The sequence below is a fragment of the Ovis canadensis genome, chromosome 15, assembly GCF_042477335.2.
Source record: "Ovis canadensis isolate MfBH-ARS-UI-01 breed Bighorn chromosome 15, ARS-UI_OviCan_v2, whole genome shotgun sequence".
Taxonomy (NCBI): Eukaryota; Metazoa; Chordata; class Mammalia; order Artiodactyla; family Bovidae; genus Ovis; species Ovis canadensis.
The window spans coordinates 58,982,040-59,007,361 of NC_091259.1; the positions used below are offsets into that span (position 1 = coordinate 58,982,040).

The 25,322-nt window shown below is 44.1% G+C and overlaps 1 protein-coding gene across 1 annotated transcript in view; it reads right to left on the bottom strand.

Annotated features, from left to right (window-relative positions):
• The window catches only part of CLPB (ClpB family mitochondrial disaggregase), a 139,540-nt gene that overhangs the window by 87,290 nt on the left and 26,928 nt on the right, over positions 1-25,322 (bottom strand). The window contains exon 3 of the mRNA XM_069554581.1: positions 21,028-21,114. Within this exon, the coding sequence (XP_069410682.1) occupies positions 21,028-21,114 (87 nt within the window). The remainder of the gene's footprint in view (positions 1-21,027; positions 21,115-25,322) is intronic.

The following is a 25,322-nucleotide window of genomic DNA, read 5'->3' on the forward strand; positions in this document are numbered from 1 at the left end:
GGAAAGGTCCAGGAAGTAAAGACTCTAATTCTGAGGCATGTTTAGGGATTGGCTCTGCCTCTGTTCACCTGAGTGGTACAGTGGAAAGAACATGAACTTTACAAGTATCGAACACAAGGGTAGGAAAGTTGGCTCTGATATGTTACTGGCTGAGAGGCTCTGGACAAGTTATCTAACACCTCCCTAAGGCTCAGGATCCACAACTATAAAATATGAAGTGTTTATTCAACAACTACTTATCAAATGCTTACTATGTCCAAGTCACTGTTCTAGGTGCTAGGGTCCATGACCTCAGGGAGCTTACAGCCTCTTCAGGGAAGGACAACAATTTACCATAAAATTCTAGCAAAGTGTGATGGAGGCTATGATGGGAAAAGTACTATGCATGGTGGGAAACCAAGGGAGGGGATCAAGAAAGGCATCCCGGGGAATGTGATATTAAAGACCTGAAAGGCTGAATAACCAGTTCCAGGTTGGTGAAGTGGGAGGACCCAATGCATTCACAAATCTTGGGAGGCAAAAAAGCATGAAGTTTCATCTGAAGAAAGTGGACCTGGAGCAGAGGGTGTAAGGGGAAGAAAAGTGGGAGATGAGCTAAGCCACTGAAGGGCTTAAAGGGGAAGTGACATGGCAACACAAGCTTTTCCTCCCCACTTGTACGTGTATACACACACAGTACAAACCATACTGAAATATTAAACTGAAAAATGAAAGCCTTCTCTTATAGCCACCTCCTCAATCTAAATTCCAGGAGTAATTACTATTTATAGTTTGGTGTGTTCTCTTCTAAATCTTTGCTATTAGAAGAATCACTCCTATAGCCAAGTGAGAATGGACTGAGGGGAGAAGGAGAGAGGCAGGAGGCTCCACAGTGAGATTAGATTAGGTGAATTTATAGAGCACCAACCACAGTGCTTGATCCAGGAAGTGCTCTTTATATGTTAGTTTCCCTTGTCTTATGTGATGTTCCCGCTAATACTTCTCCCCACTTTTTCTTCTAAGAAAAAAGGTTCACGTTCACTATAAGAAATTTAGAAAATACAGCTAATCAAAAATAAAAAACTGTTTTAGAATATATAACATCTTTCCAGTTTTTCCAACGTATGCACATTTTTATTTACAAAAAAATGGGGTCATATAAAAGTTCTCCCTAAACATATACATATCTCTTCCATGTATTATATAATTGTCTATGACATTGTTTTTAATGACTGCACAGTATTCTACCATAAGGCTTGTCTATACTTCATTTAGCCAATCTCCAACTATAAAATAATTATTTTGTAATATTTCTTTAACAATTTCCTTTGAATAAATTCCTAAGAAGTGAATTTCTAGATAAAACCTATAAACATTTTGAAGCTTTTTGATAAAAATGTTACTAAATTGCCTTTCAGAAAGAATGTGATTTTTATTTCTACTATCAAAAGAAGAAGGATGAGAGTAACTATTGTGCCTTCCTTTCATCAAAATGTGAGTGAGTGACTGAAGGTCACTCAGTTGTGTCTGATTCTTTGCAATAGTCCATGAAATTCTCCAGGCCAGAATGTGGGTAGCTTTTCCCTTCTCCAAGGGATCTTTCCAACCCAGGAATTGAACCCAGGTCTCCCGCATTGCAGGTGGATTCTTTACCAACTGAAGCCACAAGGGGAGCCCAAGACTATTGGAGTGGGTAGCCTATCCCTTCTCTAGCAGATCTTCCCAACCCAGGAATCAAACCAGGGTAGCCTGCAATGCAGCCGAATTCTTTACCAACTGTGTTATGAGGGGAGCCCTTTCATCAAATAGGGCATTTTTTTTCTTTTTCATAGTGTGTTAATCTGGACACAGAAAATGTGTTAAGACAGAAAATGGAATCACATCACTGTTTCAATTTGCATTTCTTTGATTACTAGTGAAGCTGGACTTTAAAAAAAATTATTCTAGGGAATCCCCTGGTGATCTAGTGGTTAGGATTTGGTGCTTTCACTACCAGGGTCTGGGTTCAATCCCTGGTCAGAGAACTAAGATCCTACAAGTCATGTGGTGACATGTCGCCAAATACAAATAAATAAAATTTAAAAATTACTCTAATTATTGTAACTATTAAAAAGCCTAACTGTAATTTTAGATTCTCTCTGTTGTTAAATTTTTCAGTATCTGTAGTCAGTAGTGTTGTTGGTTTCCCCTGTATTAACTGGTTTGAATTTCATAACCTTCAACAGGCACAGGACCTGGCCCAATTATCTGCTGAATGGATGAATGAATTTCAGTAACTCCCACGTACACACATATACACACGCACAGTCCTCACAGATAAGTAACATGGTCAAGTGAGTCTCCTGACTCTAATACCCCTCACCTAAAAAGATTTTAAGAATTACCTTTTATAGGTAATTTATCCAGGCTATGAATTATGATCCTCAAGAGAAATGAGAAGGGTCTCTAAGCATCTAAAATCCACATCTAAAAGTCAGATATGTAATTCACAGCAGACACTGTCAGGTTTTTAGTTGGAGACTATTTGCTTATCAGTTCAGTTCAGTCGCTCAATCGTGTCCAACTCTCTCGACCCCATGGACTGCAGCACACCAGGCTTCCCTGTCCATCACCAACTCCCAGAGCTTACTCAAACTACAGTTCATCAAGTCGGTGATGCCATCCAACCATCTCATCCTCTGTTGTCCCCTTCTCCTCCTGCCTTCAACCTTTCCTAGCATCAGGGTCTTTTTAAATGAGTCAGTTCTTCCCATCAGGTGGCCAAAGTATTGGAGTTTCAGCTTTAACATCAGTCCTTCCAATGAATATTCAGGACTGATTTCCTTTAGAATGGAATGGTTGGATCTCCTTGCAGTCCAAGGGACTCTCAAGAGTCTTCTCCAACACCACAGTTCAAAAGCGTCAATTCTTCAGCGCTCAGCTTTCTTTATAGTCCAACTCTCACATCCATATATGACTACTGGGAAAACCACAGCTTTGACTAGACAGACCTTTGTTGGTAAAGTAATGTCTCTACTTTTTTTTTTTTTAAATTTTTAAATTCACTACTCTTTCTTGAATTTCTTGTTCCTAATTATTGGTTTTGCCATACATTGACATGAATCCACCACGGGTGTACATGCGTTCCCAAACATGAACCCCCCTTCCACCTCCCTCCCCATAACATCTCTCTGGGTCATCACCGTGCACCAGCCCCAAGCATGCTGTATCCTGCGTCGGACACAGACTGGCGATTTGATTCTTACATGATAGTATACATGTTACAATGCCATTCTCCCAAATCATCCCACCCTCTCCCTCTCCCTCTGAGTCCAAAAGTCCGTTATACACCTCTGTGTCTTTTTTGCTGTCTTGCATACAGGGTCGTCACTGCCATCTTTCTAAACTCCATATATATGTGTTAGTATACTATATTGGTGTTTTTCTTTCTGGCTTACTTCACTCTGTATAATCAGCTCCAGTTTCATCCATCTCATCAGAACTGATTCAAATGAATTCTTTTTAACGGCTGAGTAATACTCCATTGTGTATATGTACCACAGCTTTCTTATCCATTCATGTCTCTACTTTTTAATCTGCTGTCTAGGTTGGTCATAGCTTTTCTTCCAAGGAGCAAACATCTTTTAATTTTATGGCTGCAGTCACCATCTGCAATGATTTTTGGAGGCCCAGAAAATAATATCTGTCACCGTTTCCATCGTTTCCCCATCTATTTGACATGAAGTGACAGGACTGGATGCCATGATCTTAGTTTTCTGAATGTTGAGCTTTAAGCCAACTTTTTCACTCTGCTTTTCACTTTCATCAAGAGGCTCTTTAGTTCTTCGCTTTCTGCCATAAGTGTGGTGTTAGCTGCATATCTGAGGTTATTGATATCTCTCCCAGCGATCTAGATTCCAGCTTGTGATTCATCCAGCTCTGCATTTTCACAGGATGTACTCTGTATATAAGTTAAATAAGCAGGGTGACAATATACAGCCTTGATGTACTCCTTTCCCGATTTGGAACCAGTCTGCTGGTCCATGTCCAGTTCTAACTGTTGCTTCTTGATTTGCATACAGATTTCTCAGGAGGCAGGTGTGGTGGTCTGGTATTCCCATCTCTTTCATTTTCCACAGTTTGTTGTGATCCACACAATTAAAGGCTTTGGTGTAATCAATAAAGCAGAAGTAGATGTTTTTCTGGAACTCTCTTGCTTTTTTGATGATCCAGTGGATACTGGCAATTTGATCTCTGGTTCCTCTGCCTTTTCTAAATCCAGCTTGAATATCTGGAAGTTCTCAGCTCACGTACTGTTGAAGCCTGGCTTGGAAAATTTTGAGCATTACTTTACTAGTGTGTGAGATGAGTGTAATTGTGTGGCATTCTTTGGCATTGCCCTTCTTTGGGATTGGAATGAAAACTGACCTTTTCCAGTTCTGTGGCCACTGCTGAGTTTTCCATATTTGCTGGCATACTGAGTGCAGCACTTTCACAGCATCATCTTTCAGGATTTGAAATAGCTCAACTGGAATTCCATCACCTCTACTAGCTTTGCTCATAGTGATGCTTCCTAAGGTCCATTTGACTTTGCATTCCAGGATGTCTGGCTCTAGGTGAGTGATCACACCATCGTGGTTATCTGGGTCATGAAGATCTTTTTTGTATAGTTCTTCTGTGTATTCTTGCTACCTCTTCTTAATATCTTCTGCTTCTGTTAGGTCCTTACCATTTCTATCTTTTATTGTAATTTACTTTTATAGTTTACAGATAATTTGGAAAAGACTGTCACTAGTCTTCCTATTTCCCAGAAGATGAAAAGTTAAGAAGGTTCAAAAAGGCTGTTAGAGATGGGCAAACTAACTGCAGGCAGTGAGAAAAATATCTCATGGCAAAGGATGCAGTATGGTACAGTGATTATAATGCTGGCTTTAAAATCTGAGGCCATGGTACAGATGGGCTTCTCTGGGGAAGATGGACAAGAATCTGCTTGCCAATGCAGGGGACACTGGTTCGATCCCTGGTCTCAGAAGATTCCACATGCCTCGGAGCAACTGAAGCCTGTGGGCCACCACTACGAGCCCACTTGCTGAAATTACTGAGACCAAATGCTGCAGCTACTGAAGCCTGCGCATCTAGAGCCTCTGCTCCACAATAAGAGAAACCACTGCAAAGAGAAACCTGGGCACTGCAATGCAACGCAATGAAGAGCAGCCCCTGCTCATCGCAACTAGAGAAAGCCCACGCAGAGCAACAAAGACCCAGTGCAACAAAAAATAAATCAATAAATAAATTTAAAAAAATCTGAGTCAATATGAACATCAACATGAATAATGACATTAACGGACTATCACCCATTGTACATTAAGATTCCAAGAGTCCATACAGTCAATGGAGAGGAAGGGAAAGCTCTTTTTTTTTTTTTTCTTTTTACTGTAGAATGACAACTAATAAATGTAGAACAAATGGTGAAATTAGAAAATCACTCTGTATCATAATTATCAGATATTAAGAATATCTAGCTCATATGACTCCGTTAGTGTATAAAATGTGCTTTAATAGTGTATGACACATAATAAGTGCTCAACAGACATTAGTTATTATGACTGTGTATCTGACCCTATGGTTGGGCTATAGGAAAGTCAAGAGACTTATGAACTGACACACAAATAGGGAAGATGGTGTGACATTTTATAACAAGTACAGGGAAGCACTATAATCTACTAACTATGTTCTTGGACAAATTATTATACCTCTGAAACTCTATATCTTTACTAGAATAATAGGGATTATGATGCCTCCCCCTTGTAAGTTATGAGATAAAAACTCTACAGTGCCTGGCACATCAAAGGAGATTCACAAATATAAGCTCTCTTCTCTGTGTCCATATAATCTTAGTGATAATTACATAGGCTGAAGTGGGCTCCAAATCTATACCCAGCACTCGTGCTGCCATAGCGCTGTGTTAAGAAGGCAGCTCTTCTGTATTCTACACAAGTTGGCTTGTTTTAAAATTTAAGTGAGGAGGGTTTGTCGATCTAAACTCAAAGGGACATAATTTGGTTAATGCTCAGCTGCTGTGTCCAATCACCATTCAATCACAACCCCTCCCAGGGCAGGCTGTCCCTCTAGGCATTTAGTGTCACTAACTGTGCTACCTGGGCCTCTCCAGGTTCCTGAGTATTGATTCCATCTGTCCAATTTGCAGGCTGCAAGACGTGTCCAAGCAACCAAGTATGCTACCCTTGGCCCCAGGGGGCAGACAGTGGTCTGGCAGGATGGGGAGAGGAAAGTGATGAGGCTAGGCCCTGGGGCTGCTAACCCAATCAAAAGGAATGGGCAATTCACTTCACAAACTTGGAGGACAAGGAGGGTAAGCATCCAAGCGAGTGACTCATTCTGCAACCTTGGAGAAGATTCCTTTCACTTTTCATAAATGCAAAAGGCAGCAGCCCCACAGTGGAGTAGAGCTAGGACTAAAAGAACCATGGCTGTTCTGTGGTCCAGAGTGGCACCAAACAACTTATCACACAGCAGTAAGGTTTTTGTCCAAGAGCAATCTCATACAAAAAAAGCATTTGACCCAGAGTTCCATGGGGATCAGGTCTTTTTTGGAGAAGTCAGTCCAGATCAGCCTAAAGGACTACGTGACTATAGTTAGCTTTGAAGACAAAAAGAACTTTGTGGACCTGTGGGATGCAGCAGGGCAGAAATAGAGTAGGAGGCCAGCTGGGTAAGTGAAACCTAGGGCAAGGCTGGGGAGAACAGGTTTAGCAGCAGGTCAGGCCCAGGGAGTGCCAAGAAGTTCATAGTCAAAACAGAGCCAAGGGCCAGAGACCAGGCAGCAGAGATGTGAGGCAGAGAGCCAAAAGCCAGGTCATATGTTAAGGACTAGAGACAGAGGGAAACAGCAGACACAAAACAAGTCAACAATCAGAAACCAAGAAACACACTGGTATAAGGCCAAGGGAAGGCAAAAGAAGCAGACACCAGGAGCAGCAATGAACAGAAATGAAGAGATTTCTGTCTCTTTGACATTTTTGTTTTTGCTAAAGCCGAAACAAATCCCCCAATTCAGAAATGTATCTGGGAGAAGGTGACATATAAGAGATGGTGAGTTGGCCCCCCTGGCTGACAAGGGGATTACCGGATCTGATGGTACAAAGGAAGGCAGGCACTGCTATTCAAAGTGATCCACCAAAGGATAACTGCAGCCGACTCTGTTCTGATGCTGGCATGATGGCTGTCACTCATGAGGTTTGGGTTTAGGTATCACTACCTTAAATGTCAATAGCTGGTGCCAAATGGGTGGTACCTAGTATGGGCTAGGTCTTCATGGTTTTAATAGCTGGATTAAAGGGGGCAGGGTACACCATTCCACTCACTCATGTTTTTCTGTAACACACTCAAAGGAACTATGCTGACTACTCCACAGGTTCTCACTGGGCAAAGGCTTACAAACATCAGCAATTCTCCCAGCTAGCTCAGAACTTGGCCTCTGGTAGTCTGTGGAAAGACATGCCTACCAAAGTCAGTATCAACTTCAAAGGCTAGAGATAATCTCTAGACACCCTATTTCCAATACTAACCTGGAAAGTCAGAGAATGTCTGCAGCCCAAGAGAATGGCGGTTTAGAATTGGCCTTTAGCGACTTGGCTCTGGTAGCAGTACATGCCTTCCTGTGTGTCTATCACAATCTATTCTGGTCTTATCTCTCTGCCCAAGTGAGCTGACTTACCAAAAAGACTGAGCTGTGTGAATACTGAAGGTGAAGGTTGTGAGGGATAGTATCCAGCTGACAGGCTGGCAGAGGAAGAGCAACAGGACTGAGCTAGCCAGGCTGGGGCGCTGGCGGGCACTGCAGGCCTGGAAATCTGACTAGTCAGAAATGGTCGGGTACTGAAGATTGGCCTCAGGTAGGGAGGAAAACGCAGGTCCAGAACCCAAGACCTGGGTAAGAGTTATACAAGTGAGTAGGAGTAGTGAGCTCTGAGTCTAGGCTGAGAGCTGTTTTCTTTCTACTTTCTTTTACTGCCTGCTGGTGTAAATATTCAATTTCTCAAGGGTACAATGGAGCAAAGTAGGAAGAAGACAGCAGTCTAATAATAAGAGCTAACAATTGTATATACTTCCTACCCACCAGGCACTATTTTAAATATTAATACTTTACATATAGTAACATTTAATCCTCACAACAATCCTATGAGGGAAGTTAAACAGAAACCAAGGGGTAAGTAACCTGTCCAACGTCACTCAAGTTGTAAGGAGCACAGGTGGGATTTAAACCAGGGCAGTCTGGCTACCAAGTTCATGTTCTTATCATTCAGCTATATGGCCTCTCATTTCCCTTTATGGACCCCCAGGTAGCTAACAGTCTGGAGGACTTGCCTCAATTCAAGTTTTAGCAACAAGGCAAGGATCAGGAAGTCCCACAGAAAAACGAGGCAAAAACACCCAGAGGAGGAAACAAACAAACAAGATGATTAAGCATATGAAGAAATTCTCAAGCTCGTTTGTGATTAGAGAAATGAAAAATTTTTTAAATGAGACAGCACTTTATTGGGAATTTGGGGTTGATATGCATAAACTGCTGTATTTAAAACAGATAACCAACAAGGACTTGCTGTTAAAAAAATTTTTTTTAATGAGATAGCACTTTAAATTCAACATGAGAAAGCTGAAAAATACTCAGTGTTGGTGGAGGCATGAGGATCTTGGATTCCTCAGGCACTTCTTGGGGACAGACTGATGCAGCCATTACAGATATCATCTTGTACCTGACCCAATAACCCAGCACTTTGCTCCTGAGTATACGTATCTCAGAGGAATTCTTACACAGGTCCAAACGTGGGAGATGTCCCCACACCTTTTGCGGCAGTAGGGCGTTGCAGGCACTCCATCACTGAGGACACGAGTGAGTTAGATGTGGCCTATAAAACACGATACAGCAGTTGGAAGCAGCAGGCTGGACACAAGAATGATGATTTTTAAAAAAGAGTTGAGGGGTTTCCCTGGTGGCTCAGTGGTAGGTAAAAAGAATCTGTTTGCCAGTGCAGAAGACATGGGTTTGATCCCTGATCCGGGACGACCCCACACGACACGGAGCAAGTAAAGCCCGTGCACCACAACTACTGAGCCTGTGCTCTGGAGGCCGTGAGCCGAAACCACTGAAACCTGGGTGCCTTAGAGCCTGTGTTCTACAAGAAAAGAAGTCACTGCAAGGAGAAGCTAGGGCACCACAACTAGAGAAAGGCCTGTGCAGCAATGAACACCCAGCACAGCCAAAAATAAATACAATTACTCAAAAAATTTAAAAGGGTCGGGTCTCCTGCCCTCATTTCTTCTAAAAGTTTATTCCTTCAGGGAGTCTCTCAACTGCAGAACTTCTAATTCCTATGTTGATCTAGTGATCTTGGGGGCTGAAAATTTAAGGGCCCAGTGAAAACAATGAACTCCCTGAAGTACACCAAAGAGCATCAAATATATCCCTCCTTCTGGGAGTGCCCCCGCCACCCCACTTCCCCTTCAACTGATTAGTGCTCACTCACCTTCAGGGCTCCTCAGTGACATAGTCATCAACTCAACTGAGGCCTCTCTGACTCTCAGCCCGGGTGCACGCCCTTCCTGCTTGCACAGAACCCAATTCTCACTCAAGTGGAAGGTGCTGCCCACCATATCATATTGTGACTGCTTGTCTATTTGTATTTACCTTTCCCAGTAGATCACAGGGCAAGGACCACGTCTTAACCTTCTTTCCTAGCTTCTTGCCCAATGCCTAGATCACAATAAGTGGTCAACAGATGCTTTCTGAATGACTGTATGAATAAACGAAATAATTCATTTGGTGAGAAACAAGGGAGAAAGGTGGAAGGCAACTGTCTTAGCCCTTCCCAGCCTTCTCCCACCTGAGGGTCTAAACTGGGTTGCAGTTAGCTTAGCTGTGGAAAACATCCCCATCTTCCCCTCCTGAGCATCAGACCCTTCCCAACTTACACCAGGCAGTTCCCAAACAAAGATGAGGAAATGAACCGGAGGGTGGTCTCTAAGTTGCAACTCCTGAGACTCACAGAAGTCCCTTTGGAGCAAGAGCCCCCACGAGGCATGTTTTAATTCACTGATTAGGCTGTAATTAGATTAGAGGTGGACACACCCTTAGGAAGTTGGCTCGTATGGACCTTGATGAGCTCCCATTTTCAAGACTGTGGGGCGTCACAAAGCTCGAAAGGGCAGTTGCATCGATTGGCTTTCTGCTCTCAGTGGCCGGAGGGGCTTTGGGTCATCACAATGTTTTGGAAAGACGGAGGAAACCTGTGGTGTGAGCTGAGGCCTAGGCTGGGCCAGGCACGTGTCAGAGACGGCTGGCGAGCAGCTGGAGCTGGTGAAGCAAGAAGGGCAATGATCCCAGCTCCAGGTCGTCCCCACACAATGTGGAGCTTCTGGAGAGGCTCCTCTGACTCCCCCTCCCCTTTACCCCCCACATGCAAGCACAGGGTCACCGTGTTCCAAGGAGAAGACAAAGAGTTGACCTATTCTCAACTCAGCGCACACCTCGGTGAGGGGAGGAAGCAAAGAGGTCACAGTTCAGGAGGTTTGCTGGAAGTCAAATGAGCTGTGGCTCATTCAGTCTACCAGCCAGTCTATGGGAGGTCAGGAAAGCAGGGTGGCCAGCCAAAGGCACATGTTGAATCTAGAGATCCTGTGGTGGGGGGGCACGAACTTGGGGTGGGGGCGGGTAGTGGGGAAATAGGAGGGCAGTTTTCTTTTCTTCTTTTTTTGGAGGATGGGGTGCAGTTTTCTTTTTAAAGCCAGCTTCCTTGGGAGACAAACTAAAGATTAGGTAGGAAGCAAGGTACCTGTGTAGAAAACGTGTCCCAGTTTTCTTGAATGAGGATATTTTATTTACTTCCCTCAAAAGGCAAAGATCAATAATCATAATAAAGCAGCCATAGAGGGTGGAGCACTTTACATTTACTTTTACATTTACTACTCCAGATCATTATAACCACTTGCAGTGAGGTACCAGTCAATTTTATAAATGAATAAACTGAGGCTCAGCAAGATAACATGAGCTGTCCAAGTATACATGTTAAATAAACACAGGAACCAAGATTCAAATTCATTACTATTTGGTGCACATTCCCCTAAACCACACTGGTTCTCACCCACCTGACCATCCATTAGTCCGTCCTGACATCCCATAGTTGCTGGGCCCTCACTATGCACCAGGGACAGTGATATTTTCAGATAGTCGTAAAGCTAGCTGGGTTAATAAGAGGGAATCTGATTTAGATAGACAAGGGTCAAAAATCAATAGTGGGCTCAGACAAGGTGAGATAATTTGGGCAAAGCTCAAGGAAGGTATGACACGTTAAGTGGGCCACCAAACCAAGATTATCCATTACAGGGTTTCCAGGACAATCGCAATTTCACACTCTTAACCTAGTTCTAAACACAGGTCCATATCTTTCAATCTGTGGTTCATAATACTCAGCTGCCAAACCAATGGGCCAGAGAGGTCAGGCCCTGGTTATTAGGGATTCTTTCCATAGTATGGGCTAGACCAGGCTCTTCGTAGGCAAATCATCCATAAGAGCTTGTTGGGGCTCCTACACTTACTATGCACTAGGCTGTCTTAAGTGCATTTTAATCTTTGCAACCACATGATGCTGAGGCAGGTGCCGTTATTGTTCCTACTTTGCCGATGAGGAAACAGTTGGTAAGAGGTAGAGCTAGGTTTAAAACTCAGGTCCTTTTTCCGGAGCCCTTGTCTCTCACTACTCTGTCACACACATCTAGACTGTGCTCCCTAAAGTAAGGACTGTGCCTGGCCATCTGTTCCTTTACACACAGGGCAGAGTACAGGCCAGTAAATATTTGTTTTATTAGTTCACTTCTGAGGCCTTAACACTGCACTGCTGGTGCACACACCGAGGCTGCAGTCAGCTCTGGGGCTTTACTTGCCAGAACTGCTAAATTGGGTTGCCCTGGGTGTTACCATTGGTTTTGGTTTTAACTGCAGACTGAAACACTCATCCCCCCTATTAATTTTTTATCACCACAGATTTAACCATTGCTCTATCACATTGAGTTCTTTTTTCACATTCCCAATTCTTTCACCCAACGTATCAGCTTCATTTAATTTGCCAATTTGTCTGTCATTCATCAGTGGTCTCATTAGAATCAGTGATATGACTAGTGACTAGGACAGAACCCTGTGGTTCATAAGCAGTCTGCTTTCCAGCCTGATAGCCATTCATATATAAACAATGAACCAGATCACTCACCATTCATTAGTTTTGACTAAACTATTTGCTACAATCATATTTTATTCACACAGATTGCATGAGAGACAGCCAAAACCTTGCTGCATCCCAGGCACACTCACCATATTTACTGATATTTACTGTATATCCCCGACCCACCAGCCTGACAGCCCTAATAGGCACAGCTCATGGCACAGAGTGGGTCTGAGGTCTTTAGAGAGGAGGTGCAGGAACACACCGCATCACAGTCCCTAGAAATGGAACACTCCTCCCCAGGCTGCTGAAGGGGATGAGCGCAGGTTGCTCTTTTTGTCCCAACTGATCCTCTCTGTGAAGACATCCCTGAACACAGAACCCCAGGATGGGATACAGCGGTGGAAAAGTGGGTAGGTACCCTGACTATCAGGTTAGGCAAATGAGCTGGCATCACTTTCCCAGGAGCAGTGCCTGGGTGGCCTGAGGTCAAGGCATGCGTCTGCCAAACTAGAAACGGGTGCATGCTGGAATTGGAATATCATTACTATGAAACAGGATTATCTTGGGCAATGATTCTAAATGGGATTAGAAATGACTCTTTGTTACTCAGAGATAATCAGCCACAGCAGGAGTGGTGGGAGAGATGTCAAGCAAGGCACACTTTTCTGGGGGCATAGTGCTGGCATTCTGGGCACCTGGCCAGCACCCTCAGCCACCCTTCCTTTCTGGGAAATACTGGGAACTGTTCTTCACCAGGCAGGTGGCCACCTGGGACAATAGCCAGCTTCATGTCAAAGTGCTCTGGTCTGGGGTCCCATGTTCTAGGCACGGCTTCTGAGATGAGAAGAAGTAGAAAAAGAATTTTCAAAATCCTACTGCTTCTGCATCACACAAAAGAGATGCTGGTGAGAGGCAAGTAATAGTGCCACCTCCCTCAAAGATAGGCCTACCTGCAGGAAATTCACTAACTTCATGAGGTCACCCACAGTCAGCCGCAGCAGGGTTAGTCATAATAATAATTAAGACACTACCACTACTGCTACACTACTATTAACTAAAGTAGCAAACTCTTCTCCAGTGCTCATTATGTGGCAGGCATCATTCTAAACACTTTTACATATATTTACAAACTTAAAGTAGCTCGCCTTGTTATCTCCATATCATGATTGAGGAAACAATCACAGGTAAGTGAAAGAATTTGTCAAGACTAATAGGAGGAAGAGCCTGGATGTGAACCCTAGTCTTTCAGCTCTCGAGCTCACAACTCCACCACATGCTGGATAGTCTCAGCCTGAGACGACCGTGGCCTGTATTGGATAAGACTTATCCTTTACGCTCGCTGGTCTCCAGACCCTGCCAGTGCCTCCTATCAACTCTGGTACATACCTACTTTCTTACCTTTAGGAGCCTATGCTTACAATGGTCCTTATTCCAAAAAATGCTGTCTTTCTACTCTCCACCTCTACCGATCAAAATCCTGTCCATCTTTCAAGGCCCACCTCATGTGAAAGGGCCTCCTTTCATGATCAGCCCCTCCCCAGCACTCTAGGCTGGTCTTCTCTGGGGTACTGACCATACTCTGCCTCATTCTACAGTTAAAGGGGGCTTGTTTTATCTCTTCTCTGAGGATAAGGAGAGTAGTTTGTTGGTTTTTAAATTTCTCAAAATCATCCAGCACATAGTGGGTCATCAAGAAACCTTGCCTGAGTTGACTTGACACCTGGTCCTGACATGGTTTTGATCCTGAATCTTCCCTACCTGGGCAGTGCAGTCCAGTGGAGAGAAAAAGGGTTTGGGGTTCAGAGGGACCTGGCTTCAAATCCCGGCTCCCCCTTCCACCAATGGACAAGCTTGAGCACCTCCGAACTTCATTTTCTCTATACGTAAAACAGGGATAATAATCCATCCCTTTTAGGGTTGCAGTGAGGATCACAGCCAATACTGGGAAGTATTTGACATGGGCTTGGCACATAGAAGACACCACAACCATCATCATCACTATAGTCAGGAGATCAGATAGCACAAAGCCAGCCTCTCTGGGCCAAAAGAGGCACCGTTGTGCAGCAAGCAGCCAGGCTGAGAACAGGCTGGGGATCTTGGGAAGAGGCTGGAAGCCTCTAAGACAGGCTAGACCTCCACGCTGTCAGGCCTCCTAAGGACCTAAGCTGAAGCATGGGTCCAGGGTGCTCCACCTGCTCTGCCTCTGGCCAGCCAGCAAAGAAGAGCTTCCCAAGGAGGCTGCCCTGGTCCAGCTGCAAGAGCAGCATCAGTTCTATGCTCAGAGAACACCTGCAGAGTTGTCAGCCACACAGAGAGGCCTATAAAGCCTCTCTTGAGGGTCAGCAATCTGGCTTGTGCTTCTGGGTTCTTAAAGATAGGGTATAATGTCCCCCTCCCCTTAGTAAGATGGAGGGAAAATAAGCCAATGCTAAAAATAAATGACTGCTATGAGAGGGAATTAAATGGTCTTTGGCCAAGGATGGCGGCATTTTAAAATTAACAAAGCCCAGGTACCACATCCAGGAAGGCCTTGGCAAATGCGTGTTATCCACTCATTAGCTCAGCTCCTCAGGGACCCCAGCCAAGTAGGGAAGGCAGTGCCGGGAAGCGGTCCTTCCGATGCTGATGAAATGCACTCCAGGAGAAAAAGCAGGAGGGAGGGAGACTCTTGTGGGGAATTTCAAACAGTTCTGCTGGAGCTTCCTTCTCTGTCTGGTGGACTCACCTTCTCTGAGGCAGGGGCTTTCAAAGCAACCAGCAAGCCCAAGCGGGCTCAAACCTCAATCGCTCCCCATTACCCCACCCTTTCAGGACCCCTGGTTCCTGAAGCACCCCAATGGCCACACTACTCAGGTGGTCCTCCTGGCAGTCCAGGAACAAGGAACCCAAGAATGATATGGGATGAGGCAAGTTCCCAGTCCTGAGCCCTGCTCTTTCTCCTTGCTATGAAGAAGAACCCTATGACACTGTGAGCCTGCCATATACCACTCACAAAGTGAACTGATCACTATTCACTGGTCGTGTGACTCCACAAATCTTTACTCTCTACAATCAGAATACACAGTATTGCAATGTAAGATACCATCAGCAATAAGGATTCAAAACATTCTAGGTAACCGCAAACAGTATGGATTCATTTTTTTCATTTTAACACTACAATCATGAATTCTCAGTACACCAAAGGTCACAATTAACAGTGAAAATATAGAGAAAGATGGTGGCATTTGAAAAACTTTTTACTGTCAGTTTATTGAAGCATCATTTACGCATAGAAAAATGCATCCTTTTAAGATGTACAATTTGATGAGTTGTATGGCTACCACTAGAATTAAGAATTAATACTCTAAAGTATTTCTGTCACCAGAAAAGTTCCTTTGTGTCCTTCCCCCCCACTCCTAAATGCTAGCAGCCACTAACTTGAGTTCTGTCCCTATAATATTGCCTCTTCCAGACTGTCATATAAATGGAATTATACAGAAGGTAGCTTTTATTGCCTGGCTTTAACTTAGCATAAGACTTTCAAGATTCGACCATGTTGTTACCTGTACAAGATGTGAGTCCTTTTTTTTTTTCAGTGCTGAGAGGTCCACTGTATGGATGTACTGTAATTTGTCCTCTTATCAGATGATGGACATTTGGGTGATTTTGAGTTTTTGGTGATTATGAATAAAGCTACTATAAATATTTGCATACAGGTCTCTTGGTAGATATATTTTTTTATTTTTCATGGACAAATACCTAGGAATTGGTATTGCTAGGCTGTATGATAAATGTACGTATTACCTTTATCAGAAATTGCTAAAATATTTTCCAAAGTGGCTATTCCATTACACATTCATATCAGCAGTTATGACAATTGTTCTGCATCACTGTCATCACTTGGTGCTGTCAGTTTTTAAAATTTTGGTCATTGAAATAGGTATTTGGTCAAATGGAATAGCATTTCACTATGATTTTAACCTGCATTTCCCTAAATGCTGAGTATTTTTTACGTACTTATTTCCCATCAGTCTCCTCTGTGGTGAAGTATCTGCTCAAGTCTTTTGCCTATTTTCTAAAAACTGGGCTCTCTTTTTACTACTGATGTGTCCAAGAGTTCTTTATACTTTCTGGATAATTTTGTTATCAGATGTGTTTTGACAGCTTCTTTTTTGAGGAATCAGAAATCATACCATTTTAATTCCAAACCACTATCCCCTGCACATACACGTTGATCAAGAAAACAGAGAAGACAAACTTTCAGTTTACAAGTACCTTAATGCCACTGGACAAAGGGCCAAGCAGTACTCAGTACCTATTAAAACTCTCAAGACCGTTTGCACCTCCACGATGAGCACCTGACCACCACTGGGCTTTAAAGAAAGCTACATCTGGAGAAACGGCTGTCCATTAAACAGCTTTTGGCCCCCCAGGCTCAGCACCTCCCAAAGCCCTGTTCTGGTCCGGCAGGCTCCTGGAATGGTCAACAGTCGTCACACTCCATTGCTGGCCATTGTCCACTGGGAAAGGTAGGAGGCTCCCAACCCACCCCTCAGTGAAAGAGCAAACAGTGGGGCCTGTGGCTGCCTGGACATCAAAGTAGAGCAAACAGGCCTGGCAGGCCCTGCCTCTCCGCCTACACATCCTGCAAATGCCATCTGAAGGAGCGTCCCTGAGGGGGTCATGACTTCCAGCTTGTCACCGCGCACATCAAAGTTTGCACCACACACGAACTCGGTGCATGGGTTCGAATCAAGTTGCCCAAGAGCGGATACTCCACCATTGTGTCCAGTTTTAATCCCATGTTTTCCCAAGTAATTAAGCCTTCTTGCTTATGAACTTGTGACTAAGTAAAGCATCACTGAGAAGTTGTAACATCAAAGTGCCTTCCACCGTCTGTCCATGTTTAGTAAAATTGGATTTCTTTCCGTTCTTAAAGAAAAACTAATTGAATTTAGCTGAAGGCTGGGTATATTTGCACAAGCCAGTAGAGGCTGTGCTAAGTTACAGTGGTCATCCTTGGACCCTGTGGCTTAGGCCTTTAGCTGGGCTGGGTCAGAGTGCAACATGGAATGAGGCACCTAGATTTAGGCTAAACAAGTGCCTGTGGCATGAAGCTTATGGAGCACTCACTGTGGAGAAGGGGCCCGCCCCTGCCGACTACTCCTCAAGGCAATACTACACCCAAGCTGTTACTAGGCTGGTGAAAGGACTGTCCTCACAGAATGTTGGTAAATCTTTGGCAGAAGGCCACTGAAGACAATGGCCATCACAATGCTCAAGTCCTTGATGTTAGCAGTCCAAGTAAGCTTCTTAGGCAAAGGCTGGGATGCTTACTTAGTATCTGAAGGCACTCTAGCCCACCACATCAGCACCTGACACAGTATAGTGTTTTTTTTTAAAGCTGCTGGATGCCTAACATGATAATAAAAAGGTACATCAGAACCAAGTTCCTTTCTTCTGAAGAACCAAAATTCTCTGTATCCTTTTTTGCCTGGTCAGGAAACTTCAAACTAAATTCATACTCTATTCCACAAGTTACCTGACTTACAGAGAGTACAGCCTGGCCCCATTTATGTAAAATTAGACACACACAGATATAGATATATAGTGACTGGTTTCTAGACAGAAGAAATTCAGCTGATGGCTCCTTGCTTCTCTATATTATTTTTACAAAAACAACAAACCTATTTCTGGAAAAGAAAATCTCAAGTTCAACCCTGATAGAATTATCTTTCCTTTTACCAATATGATTTCTGATCTTGATCCAGTCTTAACTCTCCTGTGTACATCTATGTTTGTATTTTAATTTAAGTCACCTCAAACCCTTTTTGGACATAAAAGGAGGGGATAAATATTTTTTTTGTTCTATAGCACTGTATTTTCTGCTGCTGCTGCTGCTAAGTCACTTCAGTCATGTCTGACTCTGCGCAATCCCACAGACGGCAGCCCACCAGGCTCCACCGTCCCTGGGATTCTCCAGGCAAGAACACTGGAGTGGGTTGCCATTTCCTTCTCCAATGCATGAAAGTGAAAAGTGAAAGTGAAGTCGCTCAGTTGTGTCCGACTCTTAGTGACGCCATGGACTGCAGCCCACCAGGCTCCTCTGTCCATGGGATTTTCCAGGCAAGAGTAATAACACTTTCTCCATTCTAAATTAAATAAAATAATAAATACATATATATATGTATATATAAAACTTCACAAGAAGTTATTTCCTTAAGGATAGAGACTATCGTGTTCATATCCCCAAGGACTTAACACATTAAGCAGCCAGGCACTGAAGGCAGTAGAGGGTGAAACGCCTGGGCTCTTCTCAGGATATCTCCCTTGAGCTTGTGGGCTGCCAACACTGGAAAGGAGGTACAGGTTCTCTGTTTTCTGCCTTGAATCCCAGGTTGCTGTCCCTCTACTCTTCCTTGATACAAACTCAATTCGAAGGTGGTGCCATTTCAGACCTGGTCAGTATGATTCCAGACAGGTTTGGTGACTGATAAGATGAGGATCAGCACACTTCTAATATGGAAAAACACTGGCAGATTGTGCTGGGATAGACACAATAATTCTTCAAGACCGCTCCCACACCACCTTAGGAATGTGGCCTATCCACCCTGAGCAGTGTATTCCTAGCATACCAGATTCTACTTTTACTTTTTTTCCATTAGCACTTCTTATCTCCTAACATATATAGCTTACTTGTGCATTCTATTTACTGTTTATTGTTTGTTTCTGCCTCTTTCTACCCAAGGACCACCACTTGTACAGAAATAAGCTCTTTGAGGACAGGGATATTTGTCTATCAAGAACAGTGCCTGGTAAAAAGAAGATACCAAACAATTTTTGTGATATGATAAATAAATCTAACCTGAGAGTATGCTGTTTCCTGTAAAAATCTGTCCTCGCTGGGTACTGGAAGGAAGAGGAGGGCATAAAATAGAAGCTTAAAACACTAATAATTACTCCCAGGAACCAAGTAAATACAAGCCAACACTCTCACTTTGCTCAATGAGCATCACTGATTTGCTAATGGCCCTGGATAAAGACAGAGCAATCAGTTAAACCAACAACTCATTAGATTGAGAGAGAAGTGTCTTCAAAGCACATCTACTAGCTCTCTGCTCACTGACTGGCATTACGCTTAATTATAGTGTTATTTCCTATCCTGTATCAATGCTGAAAACATCACACGTAGAAGGGCTCACACCCACTCCCTTTTCTCCACCCGTGGTTATCTCTTGCAGATAGATACTTGCAAGCTGGGAAAACTGGTGGGTGGGAGTGGAGGCAGGGGAAGCAGGTCATCAGTGGTAGAACAAACACGTGCGATTGTGTGTGGCCAGGCCTAGCAGCCGAGAATAACTTCTCACCATTTATAACCTGTAGCACATACATTATCTCATCTGACTCTCACAAGAATACAGTGAGAATCTATCTGCCCTACTGTCAGATTCAGTCCCCTCACGCCCTCTGCTTTGGTAACATCCTGTCCACACTGCTCTGACATCATTGATTACACTATACTCTGCTTCTCTACCTGCCTGTCTTTTCCACATGAGACCATGAGCTCCCAAGGCCTCTGATTCCTCAGTGATTAACACAGAGCCTGGCTCAGAGGAGTTATCTACCAAATGTTTACAGAAATAGTTGCTTTCAGGTGAAGAAACAAGGTGTCCATAGAATTCTGAAATTCAACCAAGAGTCGGAACCAGGACTGGACTCTAGGCTCTGACTTGTAGAGCCAATTTACATCAATTTTTCTTTTATGTGCTTGGCACTGAAGAGGCAAATAAGGAGACAGAGTGCTGAGATCAAGTTCATGACAGAGGAGCAGAGAAGAGAGAACTAGCTCAGTACAGCTAAGTCTCTCAGCCAGTCTGAGGCAGTGCCACCTCGACATTATAAAGTCCCAGTACGGTTGAATTCTACCACCGTTATGACTCTCACAAAGGTGGTCAGTACTGGCAGATAAAAGCCTTAAAGATCTGCTTGAAGGGAAAATGAAAATTGGCACTTCCCACGATCAATATCAGCGGCTGCTACTGAAGTGCCCAGTCTGCCCTCTTTGAAAGCATCTTTTTCTGCCTTTTCAGTCAGTTCTTTGCACAATCACAACTAGAGACTCAAAGCATCCAGCCTGAGCCTGGGATCTGGCAGAGGGAGGCAGCAGTGAGTTACAGTAAAACAAACTCTGCAAGCAGCCAGACCAGGTTCTAAATGCTATCTGTGTGACCTCAGATAAATCACTCTGCCTCTCTGGGCTTCAGCTGTCTCAGCGGCAAAATCAATACATATCATGTGGATGGCTGTGAGTAGTAGAGCTCACTCTCTGTACAAAGTAGACTATTTCAACCTTAACCCAACAGCTGCATGCTGGGGCACTAGGGGAGCGGGCAGGAAAATAGCAGAGACTGCAATGAGAGGGCAGAACACTCCACCTTCCCTAATTTCTATCAAAACTTCCAAAGGAACAGGCCAAAGAAGCCCTGCCGGGGACAGTGACTGCGGACTGCTCAACATGAAAAGACACGATGGCAGAATCATGATGATAACTTGAACATGTATACTTAACCCCTAACAATAGGCTTCTCAAACATTTTGTTGCTTTGGTAAAGCAAATGACTTGCCTAAGGTCACAAAGTCAGTGAATGATGGAGCTGGGATCCAGAGCTAGAGCTTCCCACTCCACATCTCCTGAATAATCCATTGCACCAGCTGAAGAACAGTCCTTTAGGCTGAGGCCATTTCCCTGCCTCTGGAGAAGACAGCAGGGGGACAGGCCAAGGGTAGGAGCAGGCTCAGGATCATGGTCTGCAGAGTTCTGGCAAAGGGAGGGTGGAAGGAGCTCTCTCACCTGTCGTTTCGGTTGATGGCTGCCACCATTAGTGCTGTCCAGCCAAGTCTGTGCCTTGCATTGACATCTGCACCTTCCGACAACAGTCTAGAGACAGACAGAAATATTTTCAGTGTATGGTTTATCATGGACATAAGAGTGGAAGACATGAAAAATCAACACGGGAGGCTAGATGGATTTGGAAATAGTTATGGACCTCTGAGAATCAAATACCCATGACCCCACACTTCCTCTTCCTCTCTCTCTTCCCTTAAATGAGTCTGCCTTCACTCTTATCCTTCCAGCCTTCTGAGGAAAGAATGTGCCTTCCCTCCATCCAGAATGCTCTCTCCCTGACTCTCTGCCTATTTTAATCCTACTTTCACGGGAAGTACAAAGTACAATTCTGGCCTGGGGGACTCTCCCCCAACAAGGCTCTCCTGACGCATCCAGTCCACAGATCTCTGTCTTTAGAATTCCACCATGCTTAGCACCAAATGTCCGATGACACTTCTCATCTATGTAGCTAGTAGTTTATAGAAGGATCCCACTTCTCAAGTTTATCTGTATGGTGGCTGTTTGGAATTGGAACTCTTTGAACCCAAGGAAAGATGGAAAGAGTGTTAGAAATGCTAGATTAGGTTTCTAGGAAAGTCCATGTGAACCTACTTGACTCTACATGCCAGCGCCTAGCATGTGGTAGGAGCTCAGCAGCTGCTGGATAAATGAACAAGCATGAGGTTTTAACCATACCCCTAAAAGCCTGGGGTATTTTAGGTCCTGGTGGCAGGGGACCCTATAATGTGGGGGTAGACAGACAGAAGGGGAGTAAAGAGAACCAACTCTTACTGAGCACCTCCCACAAGCAGAACTGCCTGGGAACTTTGCATACATTCTCTCGTTCACTCTTCACACATGCTTAAGGAGCTGATATTAATCTCCTCTTTTCATGGATGAGGTAACAGGCTCAGTGAGGTGAAATGACTCAATAAAGGTCACAGAGCTAGGTAAGGGGCAATACTGTGACTGGAACCCAAGTCAATAATGGCTCTGAAGCCTGAACCCTTCTCACCTCACCACCCCTCCTCTACACTGAACCTGGCTCCATGGAACATGGAAGACAAAAGACTAAATGGACTCCAACAAATCAGCATGATATGCACTTGGTCCTGTGCTGATTTCTGCAATGGGGGTGTGAGAAGACAGGGGGTTTGCCCTTGGGAATTTAGTTGTGGAGGGAGGACTCAGGATAATAGGAAACCAAAGCCTGTAGTATGTGGTCTCCCACCAGAAGTGTTGTAGGAGGTCAGGAAAGGAGGAGACCAGCAGTCCAGAGCATTTCACCAACAAGGCAGAAGCTGCGTATTAGGAATGGGTGTTTGGGGGAACTGGGAGGCTGTCTACTCATCAATGGGTTCCAGACAAAAGGGCACTGGCAGAGAGTCCAGATGCTTGGGGTTGAGTCTTGGCTCCATTCTTATGCCATAAACTGTAGTAGCTGCCCCTCTGGACCAAGCCAAGTCTAATGTCTGTGCTGTTGAATAAGCAGGTGATGAAGGCTTGGGAGGATGAACAGACACAACATGTACTCATTTGTTCACTCAGCCTGTGAACTCATTTGTTCCCTGCCTTTGCAGGCAATGAGACAGGCAGTTCAAGCCTGAGGGGAGACAGACCAGCAAGCACATCACCACACATCTGACGAGTGCTAGGAACGGGGCTGCAGGTTGCAAGTGTACAACCAGGGAACCTAACTGAGTCTTAATGATCCATCAGGCCTCTCAGAGGAAGTGATGAGAACAGGTAGCCAGACAAAAGAGGGCAAGGGAGGGGAGGAGTGTTTCAGGCAGAGGTAAAGCCTCTCAATCAGAGTAGAAGGCAGCACGGGGTATATGAGGCCCTGAAAGAGGTCTTGCACAACTGAGGCACAAAGTGTGAGGGTAAAGTGTTGAGAGAGGAGGCTGGGAAACCCTCTTCTCCCACCTCTAGTTTGAAAGTTTTCTTCTGGGCAAAATCCTTGGCCTCTTACCTTACCACTTACTGTTAAGCATCTTTTATGCAGAAATAAATGTCCACAATCAAAAATGTTAGAGGTTAAGAACCCTGGGGGTAATTTTCTGAGACAAAAATCTCTTTTTGGACAAAACCTTCCCTTGTTTAGCAGGCCAAGTGGTGCCATGGAGAGCGCAAGGTTCTGAGAACTGAGAGACTGGAGTTCTGATTTCAACTGTGATTCTGGCTGGCAGGCTTCAGGTTTCTGGCCCCCAGTCCACAAGATTAGAAAATCAGGAAGGACTGAAGCAAATCAGAGGTTTCTGAGGGAAAGATATGAACTCTGTCTTGAAGAACAGGAACAATTTAGAGGAGGAGGAGGAAATGCACGCCAGTCAAGGCAAAAGACATATAAGATACTGTTCAGAGGCAGAGAAAGCAATGAGAAGGTATACCCAAAGAGACCACCAGGCAGATCCATCCATGTGACAGTTAACAGCACAGGAACAGGCAGCTGCCAAGATATGCAGGGCCTAACAGAGGGTCTCAAAAGCCAAGCTAGGAGGACAAGGCAGTGGGCATAAACCTTTTCGAGCCATGGACTCCTCTGAGAATATAATCAAAGCTGATGATCCTTTCCAGAAAAGTGCACAGGTACACATACACTAAAAAAAAAAAACAACAACACAAAACTTTCTTTACATACAGCATCCAGAGGTTCACAGGTCCTCAGGAAATCAATAGTGGACCCAACATTAAAAACCCAATCTAAAGGGTTGACAAACACCTGGCATGTGGTCCTGGGCTCTTGCATCTGAGTCAGACATCACAAATCTCTCTTAGCAGCTCTTTCCTATGGAGCCCTTGAAACAGCCTCCTCAACACTGGCTCCAGTTAGCCACCATCAATAAAAGAAAACCTATTTGCCATTCCTTAGAGGCTCACCATAGGCAAGTGGGGTTGTCACTGAAGTTTGGGGTAAAAGAAATTATAGAATTAACCTAAAAGCTTAAGCAAGCTCAGTCTGAAAGGAGACAGAATAGAAAACGGGGACAAGGAGACCACTTTGGAAGCTGCTATAACATACATCAAGGGAGATGAGCTAACACAGGAATTTGGACAGAAGAAACTCAATGAAGCCAAAACCCTTTATGCCCGAATTGGGTCAGTGACCCACGTTTCCCTGCCTGGGCCCTGAGAATTCTGGAAGCAGCACTCTTCTGGAGGCAATGCTGAAGAAAAAAGATTGAGATGCTTTCTCTTCCTGCCCCTTAAGGGTTGAGTGTAGTGTAATAAAAAGGTGAATGAGAAGGCTCTGGAGTAAGTCAGACCTGGATTCAAATTCTAGTCCAGCTAAATAATGCTGAACAAATAAATTCTGAGTCTCAATTTCCTCACCTATCAAGCAGGGACAATAATTTCTGACTTGCAGGGATCCCAGCCCAGTACCTGGCATATAGCAGGTACTCATTACAGAGCGGTTTTTGCCTGCCACCCTAACCTGTTTTCCTCTCTGTGATGGAACAAAGCGATCTGGCCTCAAGTTGGTAGTAGCAAATTGGCAAGTACCCAGGGATTCTAAGACAGGGTCACATAGGATGACCTGAGTAGTTTGGCCAGGCCAGTTCCAGGCACTCTTTTGTTCATTTATTCAACAAACAGGCACACACATACTCTGTGCCTGGCTGACGCTGGCTACTGAGGAGACAAGACAGAAATTCTTTTTTTCCCAAGACCTAAGCCAAGCAGGGTTTTTCTTTTTTTAATGTGCATGTGTGTATTTATTACTTTTTCCCACAAATAACTGCATTTTAAAATATGTTCACATTGCTAAGTATATAATCATTCCATTTTAAATTGCAACTTAATTCTCCACAACACATCCATCAGAGATATTCCCTCTCTGCTCTCCTAGGCATACCTACCCAGGTAACATCCATCTCTAGGTCATCAAAAGCAACACTCAAAGAACACCCTGTTGCATATGCCCTTTTGGACCTGTGTGAGTCTTCTCACATACGTTCCTGTGTACCGTGGACACTTGGCAGCAGCCAACTTCCTAATCACTGCAAGTGCAATAGGTATAAGTGGATTTCATGCTATCCTTTTAATATGTATGTCTCTGATTAGCAACAATTTGGAGCTACTTGTTGTATGCATATTAGCATGCTGAAGTTTCCTTTTTCTGTACACTTCTGTACAGGGTTTTCTTTTAAGAGGAGGAAATGCTGGGAGAGAAGGCTTCTCCAAACTTGCTATCCTTTCAATGAACAGAGTAGAAAGAGCAAAGGACAGAAGATCTGCATTCAAGTTCTAGTTCTGCC